This window comes from Barbatula barbatula, assembly GCF_947034865.1.
Source record: "Barbatula barbatula genome assembly, chromosome: 2".
Classification (NCBI taxonomy): domain Eukaryota; kingdom Metazoa; phylum Chordata; class Actinopteri; order Cypriniformes; family Nemacheilidae; genus Barbatula; species Barbatula barbatula.
The window spans coordinates 24,963,689-24,985,265 of NC_136767.1; the positions used below are offsets into that span (position 1 = coordinate 24,963,689).

The window sequence follows — 21,577 nt, forward strand, 5'->3', positions numbered from 1 at the left end:
GTGATTTTCTACGAACTGCTTTTCCTTGCATCACAACACAGACGGTCGTTTTTTCTTTTATAATGGCGGTTGTTTTTTACGAATATGTTAATCTGTCATTCGCAGCTGAAGGTCTTGACCTTATTTTTAAGATCCTGTAGCATTTCAAATTGGGATCAAACCAAAGCGTTGTACCCGAACACAAAAAATGTGACTTCTTGTTGTCTTCGTTCTTAACACACTTAACATTCAGCGGAGCAGAGACTGATGGATTTAATTATGATTCAGTCCATGTGAGTGTGTGAATGATTTCTCAACATTCCAGAATGCAAATAGCAGGAGAGGAGGGAATCGTGCATGATGGGAATCAGAGAGAGATGGGGCAGTGTGTGAGAGAGAGAGAGTGTGCTTGGGATGTAGGGGGTATTTCATGTCTGATTAGTTAGAAATATGCTTTGAAATGACAGATTAACCGGTTTGACGTATGAGAGGAAACTGGCAGCCAAAAAGTGATGAAAATAGGATGCCTGAGTCATATTGAATGTGGGAGAAAAACTGGGTAATTGTGCCCATTTTGAACGCTTGAGCAAGAGTCTGTAAGCATTTGTAATGTTGCTGTTGCAGTTTTAAATGTATCACTATCTTGTCAAACTAACATAAAAATGATTGTACAATCACAGTAATGTACTTCAATAGTGAGACAAAAATCTCCACAACCTATATACAAGTAAAGTATTTTAGGTCTGAAAAATACAGAGCATCTTTTCTGTTATTTTTGACCTGTTTCTCCGGTTTTTATTTTCTGCAAATAAATGCTAATAGAAACAATATTTTGAATTGAAATTTGGTACAAATATTGTCAGTTGCTTACAGAATGAAACAATCTGATCACTTTACCTAAACACATCCCTTTACATTTTGAAAAGTACGTTTTCTGAGGCCATACAATAGCATGTGTTGGGTATAAAAATCCTCAAAGGCTGATCAAACACCATTAAAAATGGTGTCACAATCTGTCACATGACATGCAAGAGTCAATGGCATCTGATGTAATTGTTGATGTCATCACATCCGTCATTACATGTCTTGTGGTGGAAAGTTTGAAAAGTTTCACTTTTCTTTTTGAGAGTGTTGCACATTAGACACACTTCACTTGAATTCAGGCTGTGAATCTGAAGAAAGTGCAAAATAAACAGAGAAATCAAATTGGCAGCGACTAAAATGATCGCCTTCTTCCATCTGAACAGATTCAGTTTGTCTGCTCTCTTACATCATTCTCATTGTATTATTTCCCAGTACAAATCGCTGTGAATATGAAGGCTTTCCCTCGATTGACACCATATACATTCAGAGACCTCCAGTCTATGGACTTGACTCCTCTGCATGCTAAGATTGATGGTGATGTGTTTTTTTGCAAACATGTGTCGCATGTCATATTGCTTATTGCTCCCCGAACTCTTTGTAAATCGCTTTGGATAAAAGCGTCTGCTAAATGACTAAATGTTAATGTAAATGTGTGATCTCTAAATTCATCTGAGCTCACTGGGTCCAATACAAGATTGTAAAATGTTGGCTTTGACTGCTTTTAAATGAATAATTGAAGTTTTTCACACAAAATGTAATGCACAACTGCCTGAAATACAATTTACTGTTAAAAACAAAGGTTCTTCATGGCGAAGCCCTTGACCCTTCAGTCAAAGGTTCTTTAAAGAATCATCACTTTCTTATCTTTTTATAATCTGAAGAACATTTTATCACCATGCACAAAGGACCTTTTATAGACATATAGACATAACAGGTCGTGAAGCACCTTTTAACTGGGATTTTACGTGAAACAATTTACACTCCAACAAATGCATTACATTTAAATCAATGAAATGTACTGTTTAAATTTAGAAATGGTCAAAAGTAAAAAAGTAATACTTAAATATTTCTATTAGAATTCACCTAAAAAATTAATTGCATATTATATATAAAATTGTTAATGAAATACTTCTTGCATTAAATTAACTTAAATCATATGTAATCTATTTTTTAGAGAAAATAACTGTTGGATTTTCACATGCCCACTAAAGAAATCAATTAAATAATTTTAAAAGATTTTATTAAGTTAATATAGCGGATTAGAATTGTGATATATATTTTTTAAGTTAATTTTGGGGATTTTATGCCTTGAATGACAGCTTATAGTGGAGAGTTAACAGGAAGATATTGGGAGGAGACAACAGAGCACGACAGACTTAAGTATAGTACTTAAGAATTTTTTAGATGTATCTGTACTTTACTTGAGTCTTTGTATTTCTGCAGACTTTTACTCTGCCATACATTTCCTCTAAGCATGTTCGTTACAACAAAATAAATGGTGAACCAATCATTTACTTCAACTTTAAATGTGGCAATGTTGCGAATTGCAACCAACCGCGCACTCCACCCCTCCCTTTCAAAACATTACGACGGCTGACAGAACATGGCGAATTCTGCAAGGGGACCCGTATGTAGATAAAAATAGCTCATTCTAAGGTAATAAAAACATAGCGCTTCATTGTGTAAGCTCTTTATACACCTCTGAAGATATAACTATGTATATTATATTGCATTTCTATCAATAGATCATCCCAAAAATTACACACTGGATTTAGATTTAATATAAAATGTAATATAAAAAAAGTAGATTTAATATAAAAAGTACTTTGGATACTTAAGTACAATATTTATCTGATTCTTAATTCATATTCTAAAAGGTTACTTTCACTTCTGCTAAAGTTAACAGTTTTGTGATATTTACTAGGCTCACAGAATAATTTTTTGAGTGTATACAGGCAGGGGAGACGGGGTATATATTCATATGGGATATACAGTGGCTGTATCCATGTTACTATAAGGTTTTGTGACATATGTTTAAATACATGATTTTTTATCTAGTAGTGGTTTTGTATGATGGTATAGTTAAAAAGGTTAATCTCATTCAAACTAAAATTGAAATACAACAAATTCAACACCGTTTCACTCTATTGAGATATATTAATGTAGAGTTTAGGGCTTACGAAACATACTTGAAATTATATTGCTCCATATACACAATCCAAAACATCCTAGTTATTTCTGTCTTTTGCTTTCAGACACGCTCCAGATGGAACTAAGATGTTTATATGTCTGAGAGTGAGATTTGTGCTTCCAAGTCTGTGAAATGTCTGAACTCATTTGTGGGTTTGGTATTGTAGTTTTATAAAGTTAGAATTGTATAACATTTGTTTGCTTGATTCATCCAAATCCATTTGTGTTTTTGTGCTCAGATGTGATCAATCTGGCTCCTCTTACAGCCAGATGAATGTGTTTTGATTAATTGTCCAACAGTATTTTGATTGACTGCTACTTGCTTTGTCAGAGTGCAAAGAGCTGCATCCTCCCACCTTCCCCCTGTCTGTCTCTTAGATCCAAGGGTTTATCAACCGCTATAAAGCAAAAGTTTTGGACAGGTGCCCGTGCAGGCACATACACGCCTCTATAAATCCAGATTAAACATGTAGACATTTCGGATATGTGCTGACAGCAAAAAGTGCGTCTACACTACAGGACATCAGGGTACACAAAAACTGTTCAACAAAGGAAGATATTTGGAAGAATGTTAGCAACTGACATTTCTGGGGCACTATTCACTACAACAATGGATCTTTTTTTAAATGGTAGTCAAAGTTGCCTCAGAACTGTTTGCTTTCCTATATTCTTCAAAATATCTTCTTTTGTGTTCAACAGCACAAATAAATGATGCAACAATTGTTCCTACTATGGTAATCAATGGTCCCCCAGAAATGTTTTCGCAAGTTCTAGCAGGAAGAGTCCTCACGTCACAAACAATTACCGGTTAGCCTATCATCCCTCAGCACGTAGTATAAAAGGATCGTACTTACCTTCTCTTTCGTTCACAGAAACTAACGCATGAGTAAAACCCCCCATCTTCCCCTCCACCACCACTACCAGGTCTGGTCCCGTCCTCAGTCCGGGGGTAGGCTCCGCTCCTGCCTTATCTTCAGGCAGGAACTCCAGAATCATTTTGCCATGATTCCTTCATCGGACGGGGCCTGCGCCCAAACTCCTTAATACAATTAAAATATATTGTTATATAATAAATATCATATATCGTTCTATGTTTCCTGACTTTTTCTGGTAGAACTGTCAGATGCTAACATTCATCCAAATATATTTCTTTGTGTTCAACTAAACAAAGGAATTTTTACAGGTTTGGAACAACTTGAGAATTTGTAATTTTGGGGTGGAGTATCCCTTTAAACGCAATGATATATTTCATTTCGTCAATATAAGTGCAAATGCAAAACAATTTAATAAATGTCAAATTTTTATACATAACATAAAGTATAAACATTAAACAGTTGTTCTTCACAGCGAAGAAAACCATTCAGTCAAAGTTTCTTAAAACTCTTCCATACCTTTTAATGATTTAATGCAGTGGTTCTCAAACTTTTTCGTTGTGTGGTCCTCTTTTGTGTAGAGTTCATCACTTCGCGGCCCCCCAAATAAAAACGTATAATCTTAAAGCTTCTCATTTTAATTAGACCTAAAACAGATTATGTTATACAATGCTGGAACATCAATACCTTTGGTTGGTGGTCTTATTTTTCTAATGTTTGATCGCATAAGATTTATGATAAATTTCTATTACACAAAATCTGTGGACCCCCCTTGATCCATCTTGAGGCCCCCAGTTTGAGTACCACTGATCTAAAGAAACCTTTTCCAAAGAGCCTTTTGTGAAAGAGAAAGTTTCTTTGGATGTTAAAAATGGTTCTTTTTAAACCTTTATTTTTAAGAATGAACTCGACCTGAAAATGGTTCGTATTTCTTGTACGAAGGTTTTGCTTTCTCAACGTTCTCCAATTGTCTGAGATAAAATCATCTTCCGTCTAGGAAAGTGACAACATGAACAGAGAAAGTCTTTCTGAGATGGAAAAACAGTTAATTCATTCAAACCACCAGTTTCTTCAGCAACATGTTATTTAAGTATATTTGTGATTGCAAAGACGACATATCATACAATTACAATCAGCATGTGAACGAAAATAAGATGTAGGAGCCGTGTGTCTATCATATGGTAATGTGCGAATACAAATTCACTGAGGAGAGTGTAAATATGAAAGCCAAGACAAGAGTGGGGTTGTGTATTAGCGTGGCAGCTGTTCTATTTCAGGTGATATATTTGGACACATACAATTGGTATGGTCAAACTTTGATGCCTAATTCAGACAGTAGTTTGTTCTGACTGGTACTACAAATAGCGTGTCAGGAGTTTGCTGGCCCTAGCAATTATTATAACAGTACTGTGATTTTACCAGTTTCAATGACGTGCCATGAAATGTATCCAACGGCAGGTATAATACAGTATATTTTATAACAAGAAACACTACGTAATTTAATATTCAAAACATTCACATTTAATTGCAAGTGGGACATGAATACATTTTATTTGGGTTTTGTTTGGACTAACATTATTTGTTTGCAGATGCCACTTGGTTTAATAACAAAATGGTAGACGAGTAAGGCCAAGCCATAGAAGCATAGCTTAATGCATATCTGGGGCGATACTAGTAGGATAAGTGGCACAATACAATGTTGGTAACTTGTAGTTCAGTACTAAACATACAGTATTATTTATAGTCCTCATATAGCATCTGTCTAGGAAGCGGCAGCGCCAAGAACGATGGAGGGGCCAGAGGCCAGGGTGTCATTGTGTGTGGCAGGAAGGGGAACTTAATATATTTTACACTAAGCCTTTTCAGCACCAGGATTTATATTGTGTTAAAGCCAGTCCTGACACACTGAGGTTGCATCTGTCCAGGATTCAACCTTGAGAGCAACAGCAGCACATGTCCTGCTCTTACAGCTCTCTCGAGCCACGGAGAAAAATAAAGGGCACACAAACTAAAACTGAAAGGTGTATATTGACTGCCATCATGTGGCTCTGCTGTCAACTGTTTCTACAGAGTGTTATAGACTGAAAATGTGTTCTTTATATCAGCTTTTTCAATCTGACAGCTCCTCAACTCTTCTTGACTAGCAAAATGTCCACTGATGGCACAGAGTTGGATAGAGTTAAAGATTGTTTAACCAAAAATGAGAAATCTGCCATCATTTACTCCACCCTTGTGTAGTTTCAAACCGGTATGACTTTCTTTCTTCTGCAAAACACACAACATTGGCCCCCATTGACTTCCATTGTATGGACACAAAACCACAGAGACATTTCTCAAAATATCTTCTTTTGTGTTTCTCAGAAGTTAGTCATATACTGGTTTTCAAATCCATTAAGATAAAAAGAATTATGACAGAAATTTTATTTTGGGTGATACTTCTTTAACATCTTTTGTAGCCCCAGGTTTAAGCCAGTTGGTTATCATTTTAAAAAGGTGTTTGCACCACGTTTGCCCAATACTTTGTACAAAAGTTATTACTTTAGCCCATCATGCTCCTTAACTCCTTAATGACAACCCAAACTGTTCTCAGATCAGTACGTCGCTATAGATTTCCACCATTCTGCTTCCATTATTCCATTGTTCAGTTTTCTGTACCTCTGTTCAAAATGGTTTTGCATTAAGTGTCTGAAAGACGAAAAGGAAAGTGGATTTCAAAACTCATTTTCCTTTGAGTGTTCAGATAGATTTAGGTTAAATCCTGTCTTGCTCCAGTACAGTGCACAGCTGTCAGATCCATCAAAGCTGTCGACAGGTTGAGATGGTAAGAGATTCAACAGTCCCTCTGTGGTGAGATCTCCCATGAGATTCCTCTCTGACAGATGGACCACTCATTGACCTCCACTGTCTGTTTCTGCTTAAGGCAGCATGGCCAAATGTCACCTGTCCACTCATAATTCATACAACGTCATATAAACAAACAAATCTCGTTTCGATTCATCAAGTATTCGTCCGTATTTCAATGTTTCAAAGCTTCCCGGAATGTTACTGTAGCGATAATTGATGGGTGACAATGTCATCTATCTACGAAAAGAAAAACAGCTCTAATTGAGATGCTGTCAGATATTGGCATCTTGTGTCCAAATGAGTCACAAAGATATGACAGAACCACAAAAACTGCTGTACATGAATTATACCCTTCACCAGATTTAAACTCATAAAGTGGCCAAAAGGGATGTCTAAATTTGGGAATTTTACATCTTGGCTCATCAAAATCTTAAGATTAAGACTGTCATGAAGAATTCATAGACACAATATTATCACGGTATCTCTAACAATATATATTTTTAAGTAATAAATAATGCGATCCCGTGAATTCATCTTTAATTTAGTTTATTTTGTGTTTTGTTTTTAATTTGGTCAATGAATCAGACTTAAAAGAGAAAGCGTTGTAATCATTGTGTCTCCTAAGGCTACATTGTAAGGAGGGGAACAGTTTCGCATATTACGATACATGTTGAATTAACATCATTTACATTTTCAAGACGGTTGTTAACGGGCACCCATTGCATTGGTTTTGTGTCCATACAATAGAAGTGAATGGGTGGCCGGCGCTGTTAAGTCACCAACTTTCTTCAAAATATCTTCTTTTGTGTTCTGCTGAAGAAAGTCATACAGATTTCAAATGACAGGAGGGTGTGCAAATCCATATTTGGTTGGACTGTGCTTTTAATATCATGGTTTTAACTGACACAGTTATTGGTGTTGCCGGTATATTGTGACACCCCTAAGTTTACGATGATTATTAAAATATTTTGATCCATGTTGCATAGTTGTGTTTAAAGTGTTAATTGAAGTTCAGGTTTGAAAAGAATTTTAGGAAGCTTGACAAAAATACACTTTACATGCACAAATCTTATTGGGTCAAAGCCCAGAAATATTGCTATAAAATATATACTACAAAAATAAGGATATGAGGATCAACAAAAACATTTTCGTTGAAATTTCACCTCATTTTTTTGCCAAACTATCCCTTTAACCTAATATGGGCGTATGTTTCCTTTCCTGTTGGCCTTGTTTTCTCTCTCGCTCTCTGGACACGGAGTCAGCCAAAGCAGCGAGCGATCAGTCTTAGCACTCGCCTGTGAGAGTGTGTAAATCATGAAATGTGCTGTGTGTGAGGTTTTAGGCTGTTGGGTTTTTAAGGGGACGGCTTTTAGATTGTGTTTAACTCGCAGTCAGACATTGTGAAATGTAGGCTGCACGTGTGTCACTTTCGCTTATCCTCCTGTCTCTCTCTGTCCTCTCATCGTTACTGTCCTGTCCCTCTCAATCTAAAGCAACAACATACTTTATATTCTCACTCCAGAATCCAGACCATAGATGTCAGAGCTGGATTGCTTTGTGTCCTGTAATTCAGTCTTTCTGCTTTCGGTGGTTATATGCCGAAGAACAAATGTTTTAATTTTTTTGCCACAATCCAATGAAAAACCTGTATAGATCTAGCCTATACCGTAGTGCCAAAAGGTTTCGACGGTTCAGACACACTTACAAATGAACTAATTCAAATGGCATCTACTATGGAGAGACACAAGCCCCTTTATCAGAACTAACTTCACTCTTCTAAGCCTTCTAGCCATTTTTATAATTACTTATTACATGTTTGATGGAATGCTTGATTCTCATTGGCCAGTCGCGACATTTGCAGGTTTGTTATTCCGGCTGTTATCACGAAACAAGCCCCTTCAACCTGATCAGGATGTCGGGATTATTTCTGCGATAACAACCTGTTGCCTGTACATTATTCCTTACTTTTAACCCTAACCAGAGTCCATTTTATGTAGATGTGTGAAGTCAGGTGTCCCTATCTGAGAAATCACAGGTGTAGCTTATCACATTGCCTTTACAAGACAAAATACAGAATATGGGAATATACTGGGAAATATATAGTGAAAGTGAAAGTGACCTATTTGTCAGTTATGGAGAACCATACCTGAAATTTGCCCTCTGCATTTAACCCATCCAGAGAGTAGTGAACACACGCACAGCAAGTGGTGAACACACATACACCCGGAGCAGTGGGCAGCTATCACTGCAGCGCCCGGGGAGCAAGTAGGGGTAAGGTGCCTTGCTCAAGGGCACCTCAGTCGTTACCTGCCGGCCCTGAGGATCGAACTGGCAGCCTTCTGGTCACGAGTCCGACTCTCTAACCATTAGGCCACGACTGCCTGTAATATATATAATATATAGCAATACATTAAATAATTCATTAAATAATGGGAACCAAGGGCTTATATTTTCTCATATATGAAAAGCGACAATTGCTTATGTATCATTCAATAGGCTATATCGTTATATTATATTAACAATTATATTAACATAATTAATTCTTCTATATATTTTAAATGATTTACTATATAGGAACATATTTTCTGCTTGTAAAATATTCCACAATGTTTGACAACCATAAATTGACCATACACTCTATCCTAAATTGTATACTGTACCGGTTGTTTTGTATTTTAACTTTTTATTAAAGGTTTATTTTGAAGGGAGCTTTTGCTATCTTTAAAATAAATGCCACGTGGTTTGATATTCTGCTATATCTTATGCGATGACATTCAAACATTCAATGTGGTTTACCAAATGCTGGTCCAAATACTTTGAGGTCACTATGTGAGGGAGACATGGAGCTCCACAACATAAAGTTGTGTAACCCTACATGGCATTTCAACATTTTCTAGCATTTATATAAAAAGATGAAAACGATGGAGACACCACAGCTGTGTCCTTTTCAGATAACATTGCTCCAAACTACGAAAGTGCAGTGAAAACATTTTAGTCCCAAACAGACTTAAACCCTTTTAAGCAATGACTTTGCACTGCTTTACTGAGGCTTCAGAACATTTCAGACTTATAAGAGGTGTATTGTTCATGCTAGGGGTCTCTTTATGCTTTTAGTTTGCATGTCTCATGTGTTTTTCCTGTAGCATCAAAAGCCACAGCTGTTATTGCTTTAAACTGAGCTTTCTATTATTTGCATGATGCCAAACCATCCGTTTAATGCACAAAAAGGTCAGATAGGCTACTCTCTTTGGTGCTCAAAAGGTTTAGACTTGATAGTTCACCCAAAAATGAAAATTCTGCCATCCTTTACTCACCCTATTTTCACTTCAAACCTGTATTGACTTTCTTTTGCAGAACACAAAATTTGATATTTAAAAAAGATTGGAAACCAAACAATGGCGGTACCCATTCACTTCTATTGTATGGAGATAAAACCAATGCATGTCAGTGGATGAATATCCTCAAAATTTCTTCTGTGTTCTACAGAAAACCAAAGACATACATGTTTGAAATGACATGAGGGTGAGTAAATGTTTGCAGAATTTTGGGCGAACTATCCCTTTACCGACCTTTTATAAAAGTTATTTACATGCAAAGTATCCCCATGCCTTTAAAGCAACATTATATGTCAGACAGTGCCGTGTTAGACAATCTCAGGTCAAAGAGGCATTTGACAAACAATTATTTTGCCACTGGTAACATTTCAATTAATGTTTTGTTGTTGTGTAATGAGAGGAAACAGCCAACTGTAGTCACAAGGGGCTCTGGGAGAACAAATCAATATGCCTTTAGCGGTAAGGAAGATGGTGAATATAAATGGGTGCTTTGTAACAAAGAACTGATCAAATAACGTTTATATAGATTTTATGTAAATCCCTTAAGACCAACTAAAGGTAATGTCAAAAACCTATTGCCCATGTGACTTTAACAAAAACAATTCTTGTTTTTCTTATAGGCAGCTTCTTTAAATACCAGTATGCCACTGGACATGGCTTGACATTGTCTCCTGTTTATTGTATCATTTCTGGTATTCGTGTGTTTTTATGAATAACATTTCAAGCGCATTTGTTTGATCTTGCAGAATGACCAATATGACTATTTACCATGGAACACAAAAGAAGATATTTTGAGAAATGTCTCAGTGGTTTTGTACCCATAAAAAGGAAGTCAATGGAGGCCAGTCCAAAAATCTTCTTTTGTGTTCTGCAGCAGAAAAAAAGTCATACAGGTTTGGAATTACATAGTTGGGTAGGTGATGGGTAAAATTTGATGCATGTTGTTGCAATTTCAGTCATCTCACCTCTCACTCTATTTACTATAAAAACGCTGCACAATGAGAATTCAGCAACAACAGACCTCTACTACCACCACCTGCCCAAACCCAGGAAGTACCACACCTCTCATTTACATGCAGGAGGGAGAAACACGGATCACATTTTAGGACTGGTAAATTGTGTATTCCTTTTTAATCGAAGGTTTACCATTTTCCTAATTTTATAGAAAACGGAAAAAACGAAATTGCCTTTTACAAACATTTACAAATAAATGACAAGTGACTGTACAAATAGAAACTGAAGCGAGACGGAAAAAAGTAAGGGAAAAACGTTTGGATCGTATTCATGTCAACTTTTAGTTGAGAAGTAAAAACTTCCCATTTTAAGATGACTGCCATCCAAACTTTGTGCTTGATCTAAAATGATCCCAAAATTGATAAGGCATCATCCCGACTTCTCTTTCTTACAGCCGACAAAAACATAATTAATAAATGTTATTTAACAAATTATTTATTAAAAAAACATTATTGTTGTCCATTTGAATTAGTGTCCATGTGTGCAATCGCTGTGAGGAAAAGCTTAGGCAGACTGTTAGCTGATGTACAGGCGAGGAAGGGCTCAGGGGCGACGAATCAAAGGGTCAGAGGTCAAGTGCTATTTCAGACGCAGCAGCTCAAGCTGATCCTGGTACTCTGTGAAAAGTCTCTGAAACCTCAAGTTCTGACCAATCACAGGCAGCACCTCAGTCAAGAGATCTCGCTTTCTCAGACCCTGACACAAGGACAAATAAAAACAATAAGACAACTGAAAAATTAAACGCGTAGAAATAATGTGTTATAAAGGTTTAAAACAAAACATAAACAATATGAAAACAAAAAAAACAACAAGTTCATACCAGGACTGTAGGCTGCCAGGAGCTGAAAACGGATTTATGAACTGGTCCCAGTAAGTCTTGACAAAGCTCTCTCAACCTCTGCTCATAACCTGCATACATACATATTTTTAGATTTTTCATACCAAAGACGGGTGAAGTAGACATTTCCATCTCACTCACCTTCATTGACAAGAAAACGTGCGTAGATAAGAAGCCAGTGTCTGTACTCGTTCCCTGACAGAAGGATGAGAGCGGAAGAGAGCTGGTTTTCCAAGAATGCCAGAGTCATTCCCTGCTGCAAGAGGTGAGGAGCAGACGAGAGACGCGATGCTAACCGCCCCGCACTGACAAAGAATGAAAGAGAGATTGTCTAAAAGACTTAAAAACAACCAGGCCACTTCTATAGCTGTCATCCAATCACAGCAAAGCAGCTCAATGGCTATAGGCCAATCAAAGCAGATATCTGCCATCACCTTAGATTTCGGCCCTGCGTGAGGGCGAGCGGCCCCATGGCGCCGAGAGCATCCTGAGAGGACACGCAATTCCTGAAGTCTGCACCCTGCACCAGAGAGTCCTGCTTATCTGCGATCAAATTCCTGACAGAGATGAACAGAAATACACAAAATGTTAAAAACAACAAACAAAAAGTACACTATCACTTCACTTAAAAAAAATAGGTAACTTAATTGGTAGAGCCGAGGTCATGGGTTCCAACCCTCATACTGATTCAAATAGAATTTAGGAATTTTTTAATTCCTCTCAGGAATGCACTGTAAATAGTTTTGAATGACTATTTAAAAATGCCAAATGTGTCGATAAAGAAAAAAAGGATTTATTTCTGATACCAAAAGCACATTTTACCTTGAGTTTGTTTATTAGATTAGATCCAAAAATGAAATTTCTGTTCTAAAGATGTATTAATTTCATTGTTTTTGTTTAACACAAAAGATATTTTGAAGAACGTGGGAAACCAGACAGTTCTGGGACACCACTGACCTCCATAGTAGTAGCTTGTTTTCCTATTATGGTATTCAATAGTGCCACAGAACTGCTTGGTTACAAACATCAGACCGAATATCTTTCATTGGGTCCATCAGAACAATGAAATATATACAGGTTTGGAACAACTTGAGGGCGAGTAAATAATGAAAATGTAAACTTTTGGGTAAACTGTCCCTTTAATGGCATCTCGTGGTAGGTTGCCAATTGCAATCAATGGCTCACTCCACCCCTCCCTTTCGAAGCACTGCGGTGTCTGACACAAAACTAAGATGTTGTCACTTTTTCGGTTTGCTGAAGAAAACGGATTTACGGAACACGCTATGTAGAGAAGTTTGTCCGTTTAGAGCTACTGTAGAAACAACATGGTGAATTCAATGCAAGGGGACCCACCGTGTATGTACTATATAGATTGAAATGGCTGATTCAAAGGTAATGAAAGCAAAACACTTCATTATGTAAGGTCTTTATACACCTCTGAAGACATAGTTATGTTATTTATATCATAGTTATATATTAAGGATTATTGTCAATAGATTCTCCAATAAATTACACACAGAACCTTCAAGACGAGTTTTATCTGCATACTCAGACCTAGTTAAACATGTCTATACTAAACCTGAAGTACGCGGGTGGTTATTTTGCTAGGCCACGTGTGCACTCGAAGGTAACAGACTTGATATATTCTTTCAAATGAATATAAGAGTATCTGTAAAATGTAAATTGGAAAGGTATGGTAAAATTTGAGTGTATTGATAAATGTCAAGTACCAAATTCTTTGACACACCATTCAGTTCTTCACTTGTGTCTATGCTCTTTAAATAATCATATATACAGGATTAGCAGAATTATATCCGTATTATATCCGTAGTATAGTTTTCTCCTATGACAAAAGGCAACTATAAGAATGTATAATGTGCTCACCAGGTCTCCAATGATGAGTTGAAGCAGTAAGTTTTGCCGTTCGACAAACCAACCACACCTATACCCTGCTGGGTCAACAGTGACCGATTTACAGTAGCATCTGTGCCTGGAGTGGGCGAAGATCAAGACAAACAGGCATTTTAAGCTATAAGGTAATATAGCACATTTATAAATATGACATCAACTGATTTGAGATCATTTGACACGAAATAAGCTCAACAAGAAATGAAAAACAAATCACCTGATAAGATTGCATTTAGAGATTCATTTTTGACCAGGGCCGTTTGTTTCTGAACATCCCTGCAGACAACACAACAGCAGAAATGTCAGTATCTACATGTCACAGAAAAGAATTGACTATTTAAATCGTCTTTTGCCAAAAACAAAAGGTGTTCATACCAGACAGACAGCGTGGCTGATGCCGTCAGTGCCATCACAAAATGACCCGAGCAATGCAGGGCCGACATGGGAGCGGGCAGCATGATCGATGGGATTAGCCTCCGCCCACACGCCGAGAAAACGGACAGCGTGCGGTCCTCGCAAGCTACGGCGACGACATCGCTGTTAAAACAGAGGAGGATGCTCTTGTGATCGAGATGTCAAAATCAAGAGCAAAGCTTTGTGTTTAATCCTGGGGTGGTGTGCCCACCTGCTTCCTGTGGCGATCGTGATGCGACTGGGTAGAAGCGCTTCCCAATATCTGCCCTCTCTGCTCCATTTGAGCTGACTGAGACGAGCCCCGGACACCACAGAGATCTCATTCTCCACCTCCAGATATGTGATGGCATCCGTGCCCACCTAAACACATGAGTTAAACAGGTGGAAGATCCCATCAACTTTAAATTGGGGTTTTAAGATACATTTACTCAACAAGGAAAGTGACCCAAAATATGAAATCTTAGGTGTTTCTTTATAGCTGTGTGTGTTTAGCCTGTCACACCTGAGTGCTAAATGATTTCTGTATCGATGGGGTGGGAAGTTTTAACACCACCACAGGTGCTGCTGAACGAGACGGTTCCACTGGAGCGACACTGGTTGACACTGGAGTCTATAAGAGAACAGACCAATCAGAAATAAAACACAAATAAACATCATGATAACTTAAATTTACATTAAAGGCCCAATATATGAAATTAAGTGGCATCTAGCGGTGAGGTTGCAAATTGCCACCAGCGACTCACTCCTCCCCCCTAGCTCTTTAGAAGCATAACGGAAGCGGACACAGAACTAAGATGTTGTCACATTTTCGCTTCATTGCCAAAGGAGATACCGTATTTAAGAAACACGCTCTGTAGAGCAGTTTGTCCGTTTAGGGCTACTGTAGAAACAGGGGACCCATGGTGTATATAGATATAAATAGCTCATTCTAAGGTAATAAAAACATAACGCTTCATTACATCTCGGAAGACATAGTTATGTATATTATATTGCATTTCTGTAAATAGATACACAATTCAGCAGTGGAAGTGTCACCTGTGGAAAGGGCTGTGATGTGGCCATCATCATTTTTGTATCTTTTCTTGGCCTTCCCTTCTTCCTCTTCTCCACCACCTCTCCTCCTTCCATCTCTCCTTTCCTCTTCGCCATAGAGAGCGATTTCACTATGATTTTGTCCTCACTGTCGCTGCTGGTTTCATCTTTGACTTTTGGCTCTTTTGCAGAACTAGTGTCTTTTACCCTGTGGCCACAGCACATAACAACTTCCGCTGTTTTATTGTTTTAACTAAAGATGTATAGAAGAAATAAAAATGTAGTCACAAAGAACACAATGTATGACAGACTTTTTACCTATCAAGTGGGGTAATACACATAGTCAGGGGTACACTTGTGACCCCTGGTGTGGCCTTTGACCTCTCAGTAAATCGTGAGTCCAGTGCTCTCATTGGCTCGATCTTGGAGGCGGATGTCAGCAGCAGATTCGATTTCATACCAATTGAGTTTACATGTGCAGCACCACTAAAAGAGAGAAAAAATTGAAGTCTAGGTCTGACAAATGATTAATCGCATCGAGAATAAAGGTTTGTGTTTACATAATATACTGTATGTCTGTGTACTGTGCATATTAATTTGGTATTTATAAACATACACATATATATATATATATAATAAAATGTCAAAAAAACCAATAATCATTTATATAGAATTTAAATTATTGGTAAATAAATCCATCTAAATATTTCCTAAATATAGCCTATATACATGTATGTTTGTGTTTATAAATACAAAATGAATGTGCACAGTATACAGACATATTATGTAAAAACGAACTTTTATTCGCAATGTAATTAATCGTGATTAATTGTTTGACAACCTTTATACTAAGACAGAAGGATGAGGATTGTTAAGGGCAACCGGCACGATTTGAACCGGCATGCCCTGAAAATGCACCACAGCACACACAATAGAATACTTATACAGATCACGTTTCTGAAATTCTGGTTTATGATAAATTCTGGCTATATTTCTGCATGCACTCACCTGTCTTTATTATCTTCTGTAGTTTTGTTTGGAGAGCTGGTGGAGGGTTCGTGGGAGGGACGAAGGCCCATGGAGTTAGCCGTGTTGGAATCTGAAGAGATCTGAGGGGTCAGCTGGGTGGATGCGGACGACCCGGGCAGGATAGGCACGCTGTTGAACAATGCTGGCGAGAAGTCCCTGGGTGAGAGCCAAAAAAGCAATTCAACCACTGAATGCATACAGCGATAAAGTTGACAGGTAAATTTAGAGGTGTTGTTGTGTTAGTTACGCTGTGTCGAGCTGGGCGATGCAAAGAGGTGTGATTCTTCTCCTGCCGTCTGCGGTTCTCGTCTCCACCTGCTTCTTTAAGAGGTTCTACCCAATCAAAACAAATGTTTTTCAGCCATTTTATTAATCAGACTAAGCGAAATATAGTTACACAGCCACCAAATACAATTACTATGGCCAGCCCAACAAAACACCCATAGAGATTCCTTCAAAAGGCGTAAGTGTAACAGGCATATGCAAATTTAATAAAAATCACACGGACACATTATGGTTTCTGCATGTAATGTGTATGCAAACTATTCAATATTACAATATTCCCACAGATTATATTATGTGTGTGTTAAGTTGTAGACTGGACAGTATTCCTTTTTTGAATTTGAGAGAAATGTTGTCATTATAAAATGAGCATTTACTCAATAGTTATTTCAGAAAACTGAAAATAATTCAGAGAGGTATCTTAGTTTATTATGTGGTTGAATATGTACGACATACAAATCGTATCGAAATTTTGTTAAAAAAAAGGAAAACTAACAGATTTTCTGCTTGTTTTAAACATAAACTTACCTAATTCTTACATTTTCTTTCATAAAACAAGATGAAATCTTAGCTTACTTTTCTTGATATGAGAATGTTTTGATATTTGCACTAGAAAAGCTTTTTTGCAGTGTATTTCTAACCTTTCTGATGTCCTCCAGGGACTCTCCGTTGAGCACGTTGGTGAGTTTGTGTGTCTGGTTTTCAGCGCTGCTTCCCTGAGCCGCATTTGGGTTCTGGTTCCCCTGCCGGTCCTGTTGATACTTCAGCATTTCTGGATTTTCAATGATTGTAGTGGAAAGCTGTGACTCCATTGTGATGGCCAGACTCTTTCCGTAGATGTTTTGATGAATAGTGTTCTGCAGAGAAAGAGCAACACAAAAAAAATATTCATATTTGAATTCTCATATGACATTTGGGTGTCACTTTTATCCAATGTGACTCCCTTTAGTTATTACGAGCACCTTGACCTTGGGGCTCAAACCAGTAACTTTTCAGATATCAATTCAGATCTTTAACAACGCATTTCTTGGTCGCTGATCTATTTGTATTTACCTTTTCCTCTTCATTCAGGGCATCTCCAAGTTCATCCTGAGAGAAGTCCAGGAAGGCCACAGTCCCATCCATGGAGCAAACCAACAGTCCCAGACCATTCAGGGTCCTGACGGACAGACACATACCATTCATCATACTTTTAAGATCAGAATCAATAAGTGGATAAAACAATCCTCACCCTATAGTGTCTATATAACCAGTCTCTTACCATGTAATGTCCATAATGGACTTGTCGAAAAGGTCATGGATGACCACAAGGGGCCGCTTGAGTGAGGTGAGCTGAAAAATAACAGTGAACATAAAACTGAACCACGATTGAAAGCATCATCTTTACAGCATCGCATTTCCATTTTCCCTATAAGCCAAATAATGTAGAAATAAAAAGATGATTGCATCAAAAGTCTTAATAGATTCATTTATGTAAACAATGATGGATAAAAACAAAGGTCTGTTGTAAAAAACTCTCGTACCCATACAGAAAGCGAGCGGTCCTTACTGCCCACAGCACAGCAGCAATACGGGCAGCTGGGTTTGGGCGTACTGCCGTTTTTCTGTTTCTTCTTGAAGATCTTAGGGTTGAACTTCTGCGGTGGGATGAAGAAGAATTCATAAGCCAGTCAAGAAGAGATATTATATAATATCAGAGCTTATGAAAGACACTGACTGTAAAATCAGTTAAAGAGAAATGCATTTGCAGTCGAGTTTAAGCAAAACAATACTAACGAAAATACAAAACCAAAGCTCTTCTGTGGGATATGACGGTTGCGAGACAACACTTACCACCACAGTGACAGCTTTTCGATGGCCCACAAAGTCCATGCTGGTCTTCCACCCGTCGCGTTCAATGATCTGAGCCGTGGGCCCAGAATTATTCATGGCATGAGCGGACACCAGGTACTGACCATCTGGAGACCAGCTCAGCCTCAGCACATGTGTGGTGCCACCACACTGAAAGATGGAAAATAGAGAGATCGCAAGGTCAAGCGCATGTAAACAATTTAAAGAGAGACAAAAACTAAACAAAAATAAGATCACAAACAGAGAAAGTAAACAGAATCAAGGACTGGTATTTCTGATGTAACCTGAACTGAAGGCATTTGGAGAGCGTTATGGTCTTACTTCACTAAAGGGTTTGGTGATGTTGGTCTCCAGCTGCCAGTCCATGGTCCTCCAGACCTTCAAGCTGTGGTCATCTGCCTGAGATGCAATGTACTTCCCCACAGGGTCCCACGTCAGGCCTTTGACCAGCCCTGTGTGTCCCTTTAAAGTGGCAATGATTTCTGTGACATACACAGAGAAAAATACAATAAAACACACGACTATTGATGCTTCAGAGGTACTTGTGGACTTTAACAGGACTTTAAAATGAATCAACTACATTTATTTATTATTATTAATACTTTATAAAATATATAAACACTACTCTGATACACACTTGTTCACGTAATTTTTCCACTTATTTAAATATTATTAAAAATGATATGATGTTAAATATTTTTCACCTGAAAATTTCCGCGCGTTCCAGATAACAATGGTGTTATCCACGCTGCACGACGCCAACCAGACATCATGAGGTGACCAGGCCACATCCATCACATCTGGAATTTAATTTAATCAGAATTACACATGCGCTTCATCCCCTGCCAAAAACCAAGACGACATCCACATGGCCGAAGCTTCTCACCTCCTGTGTGGTTCCTCAGAATGGTAACACACCTCCACTGCTCCACATTAGCCAATTTACTGCTGGATCCAAACACTGTGCTCGGACCTATGAGACTGTTTAACGACAGAAATATTTAATAAAGCCTCTGACGTCTCTCCGTAGCGCATGTGTGCGTTTGTGTCATAGTGGTAATACAATAAACAGTGCATGTGTGTGACTCAAAATGTGCGAGAGAACAAAATAAAGATGGTGCCACACAGAACGAGTCGACTTTACTTACGCAGCTCGCTTCCACACCATGACAAGTTTGTCATCGCCTCCTGACGCCAAGAACAAGCCATTATTTGACCAGCGCACGCAATTCACACATGCTGAAACGTTACATAAAACATGTGATAAGATGATAAATATTCAATAATGTGACACAATACAGTATAATACGGCTTACAAAAACCCAAAAGTGTTTCAGATATTAAAATGAGAAGATTATCTTAAAAACAACTCTGAATTGGAAACCGTTCAAAATAAAAAGTATTAGGAGATCAACAATTCAACATTTATTCTTTATTCATTCACACGATTTGTGTATGGTCTTAAACGTTAATAACAGCGAAATTGTACATTCGGATGGATAAAATGTCAAACATTAGAATTTAATGTAGTACCTAAGTGATTGTCCATTTGGCAGAGCAATTTAGGAATATTTTCGTTCTTCTCATCCTCCTCTCTGATAACCGGGGCCATGTTCCAAATGACCACCTTTCCAGAGTCTTCACCTGTGGAACAATATTTATAATATTACCATATTATATTAAACTAGGTCAGAATTTTAAAAGACAGATGATTGGCTAAATATTAAGAGCAGAAGAAAATATACGGTACTAATTGTTAGTACTAACTACTGAATTGTTACCTTGGCCACCTGTGGCAAACTTAGTTCCATCTGGATGGATGTCAAGTGAAAATATTGGTTTTCCTGAAAAAGTTAAACAATTTATTAATGCAAATAATTAAGAGACATTCAACACAGACATTCTCTGTCAAAACAGGAATTAGCACCATCAACATATAGGCACAGTTCAATGTATAAATCATAAAGAAATACACAATGCAAAAAACAGGCAGTTTAAGAATCGCATGTGAATCGAGCTCACATTAAAAACACCTCCCCCCAAAGAAAATCGCATAAACAGAAGCCACATGTTTAATAACAATCTGTTTATCATGCGATCATCCATTAAAACGACCTAATCCACACACACCACAACAATACAATCGTTCCACCCATCAAGCCAGCTAATCGACCCTGTCAAATCTCTGCCCAGCTTTTGCAACTTCAAAATGGGTGGTGTGTAGATAATGCAATTCACACTTGGCTTACTAAAACCCAGCCAAGCTCCCCAAAAAGGCGGTTATTCTTGTTCTTACGCGCTTTAATGTACATTAAAGCACGAGAGCGCAACCACAGCCCCACGCAAGAGACACGATTCATCTTTGTACATAACAAAAGCGCAAGTTGAAGCCCCGGATTCCTGCACAAACAGTCGGGCAGCTGATCTCACCATTGTGACTGACCCAACTCGGCTTCAAGAGCTTCATCTCCGGGCTGATCAAAGCCGATCAATAATAAAACCAAAGAGTTACTGTCCGTTGCGACCGGCAATCTCCCTTCCGTGGATACTTGTTTCCAGCGTCCGCCCGCCCGGCCTTTCAACTGCTGCGGCTCATCCGTTACTTTGTTGCTCAGTTGAACTCCATTTCTGTCCCTCTCTCTCTTTCTCCCTGTGCGAGTCTCTCTCTCATCGCTTCTGAGCGCAAAGCTGCAACGAGCGACTGAAGTCACGCCGGAAGTCCGCCGTCTACTCAGAAGTTCCCTTGGAAACAAAAAGCGAACTTGTTTGTTCCTAATTTACATTCGGCCATTTAGCAGACGCTTTAATTCAAATCCACTTAAGAATTTGAAATATATACAATTATTTTGCCAACAACATCCCCAGCAAACCCTCCAATACCTATTAAACATTAATATAAATTACGACATTAAATATAATGTAACATAAATACGAATGAAACGTCTCAAATCGTATCAGAAATGATGTATCTTTGAGCTCATCGGCTGTAAGGATTAACATTTTGCAAGGTTACGCAGACATCACGCTTAAAGCTACAGTTCAGTCAAAAATGAAAACGATGTCTTAATTTACGTTGTTCAACATCTATATACGTTTCTTTGTTCTGATAAACACAGAGAAATATA

At 38.0% G+C, this 21,577-nt stretch overlaps 1 protein-coding gene across 1 annotated transcript; it reads right to left on the reverse strand.

The window, feature by feature from the left end:
* Positions 1-10,744: 10,744 nt before the first annotated feature.
* On the reverse strand, positions 10,745-21,187 carry hira (histone cell cycle regulator a). The gene is made up of 25 exons (XM_079484282.1): positions 20,883-21,187; positions 20,234-20,296; positions 19,986-20,096; positions 19,601-19,691; positions 19,339-19,433; positions 19,157-19,252; positions 18,774-18,934; positions 18,435-18,602; positions 18,125-18,238; positions 17,863-17,933; positions 17,655-17,760; positions 17,243-17,458; positions 16,567-16,652; positions 16,299-16,475; positions 15,609-15,776; positions 15,294-15,498; positions 14,761-14,868; positions 14,470-14,618; positions 14,220-14,381; positions 14,062-14,120; positions 13,821-13,926; positions 12,371-12,493; positions 12,078-12,241; positions 11,919-12,007; positions 10,745-11,794 (listed from the first exon to the last, which is right to left on the reverse strand). The coding sequence occupies exons 1-25, from the start codon at positions 20,917-20,919 to the stop codon at positions 11,678-11,680; spliced, it is 3,042 nt and encodes a 1,013-aa protein (XP_079340408.1). The 5' UTR covers positions 20,920-21,187; the 3' UTR covers positions 10,745-11,677.
* Between the last annotated feature and the right edge of the window lie 390 nt (positions 21,188-21,577).

What these genes read in the sequence shown, in the direction of transcription:
- hira (XM_079484282.1), bottom strand. Translation starts at nt 20,919, where the DNA reads ATGAAGCTCTTGAAGCCGAGTTGGGTCAGTCACAATG. An exon ending in TCCATTATGGACATTACATG is followed by an intron (nt 17,761 to 17,862) that starts GTAAGAGACTGG and finishes TCTGTCCGTCAG; the next exon opens with GACCCTGAATGGTCTGGGAC. An exon ending in ATCGCCCAGCTCGACACAGC is followed by an intron (nt 16,476 to 16,566) that starts GTAACTAACACA and finishes GCTCTCACCCAG; the next exon opens with GGACTTCTCGCCAGCATTGT.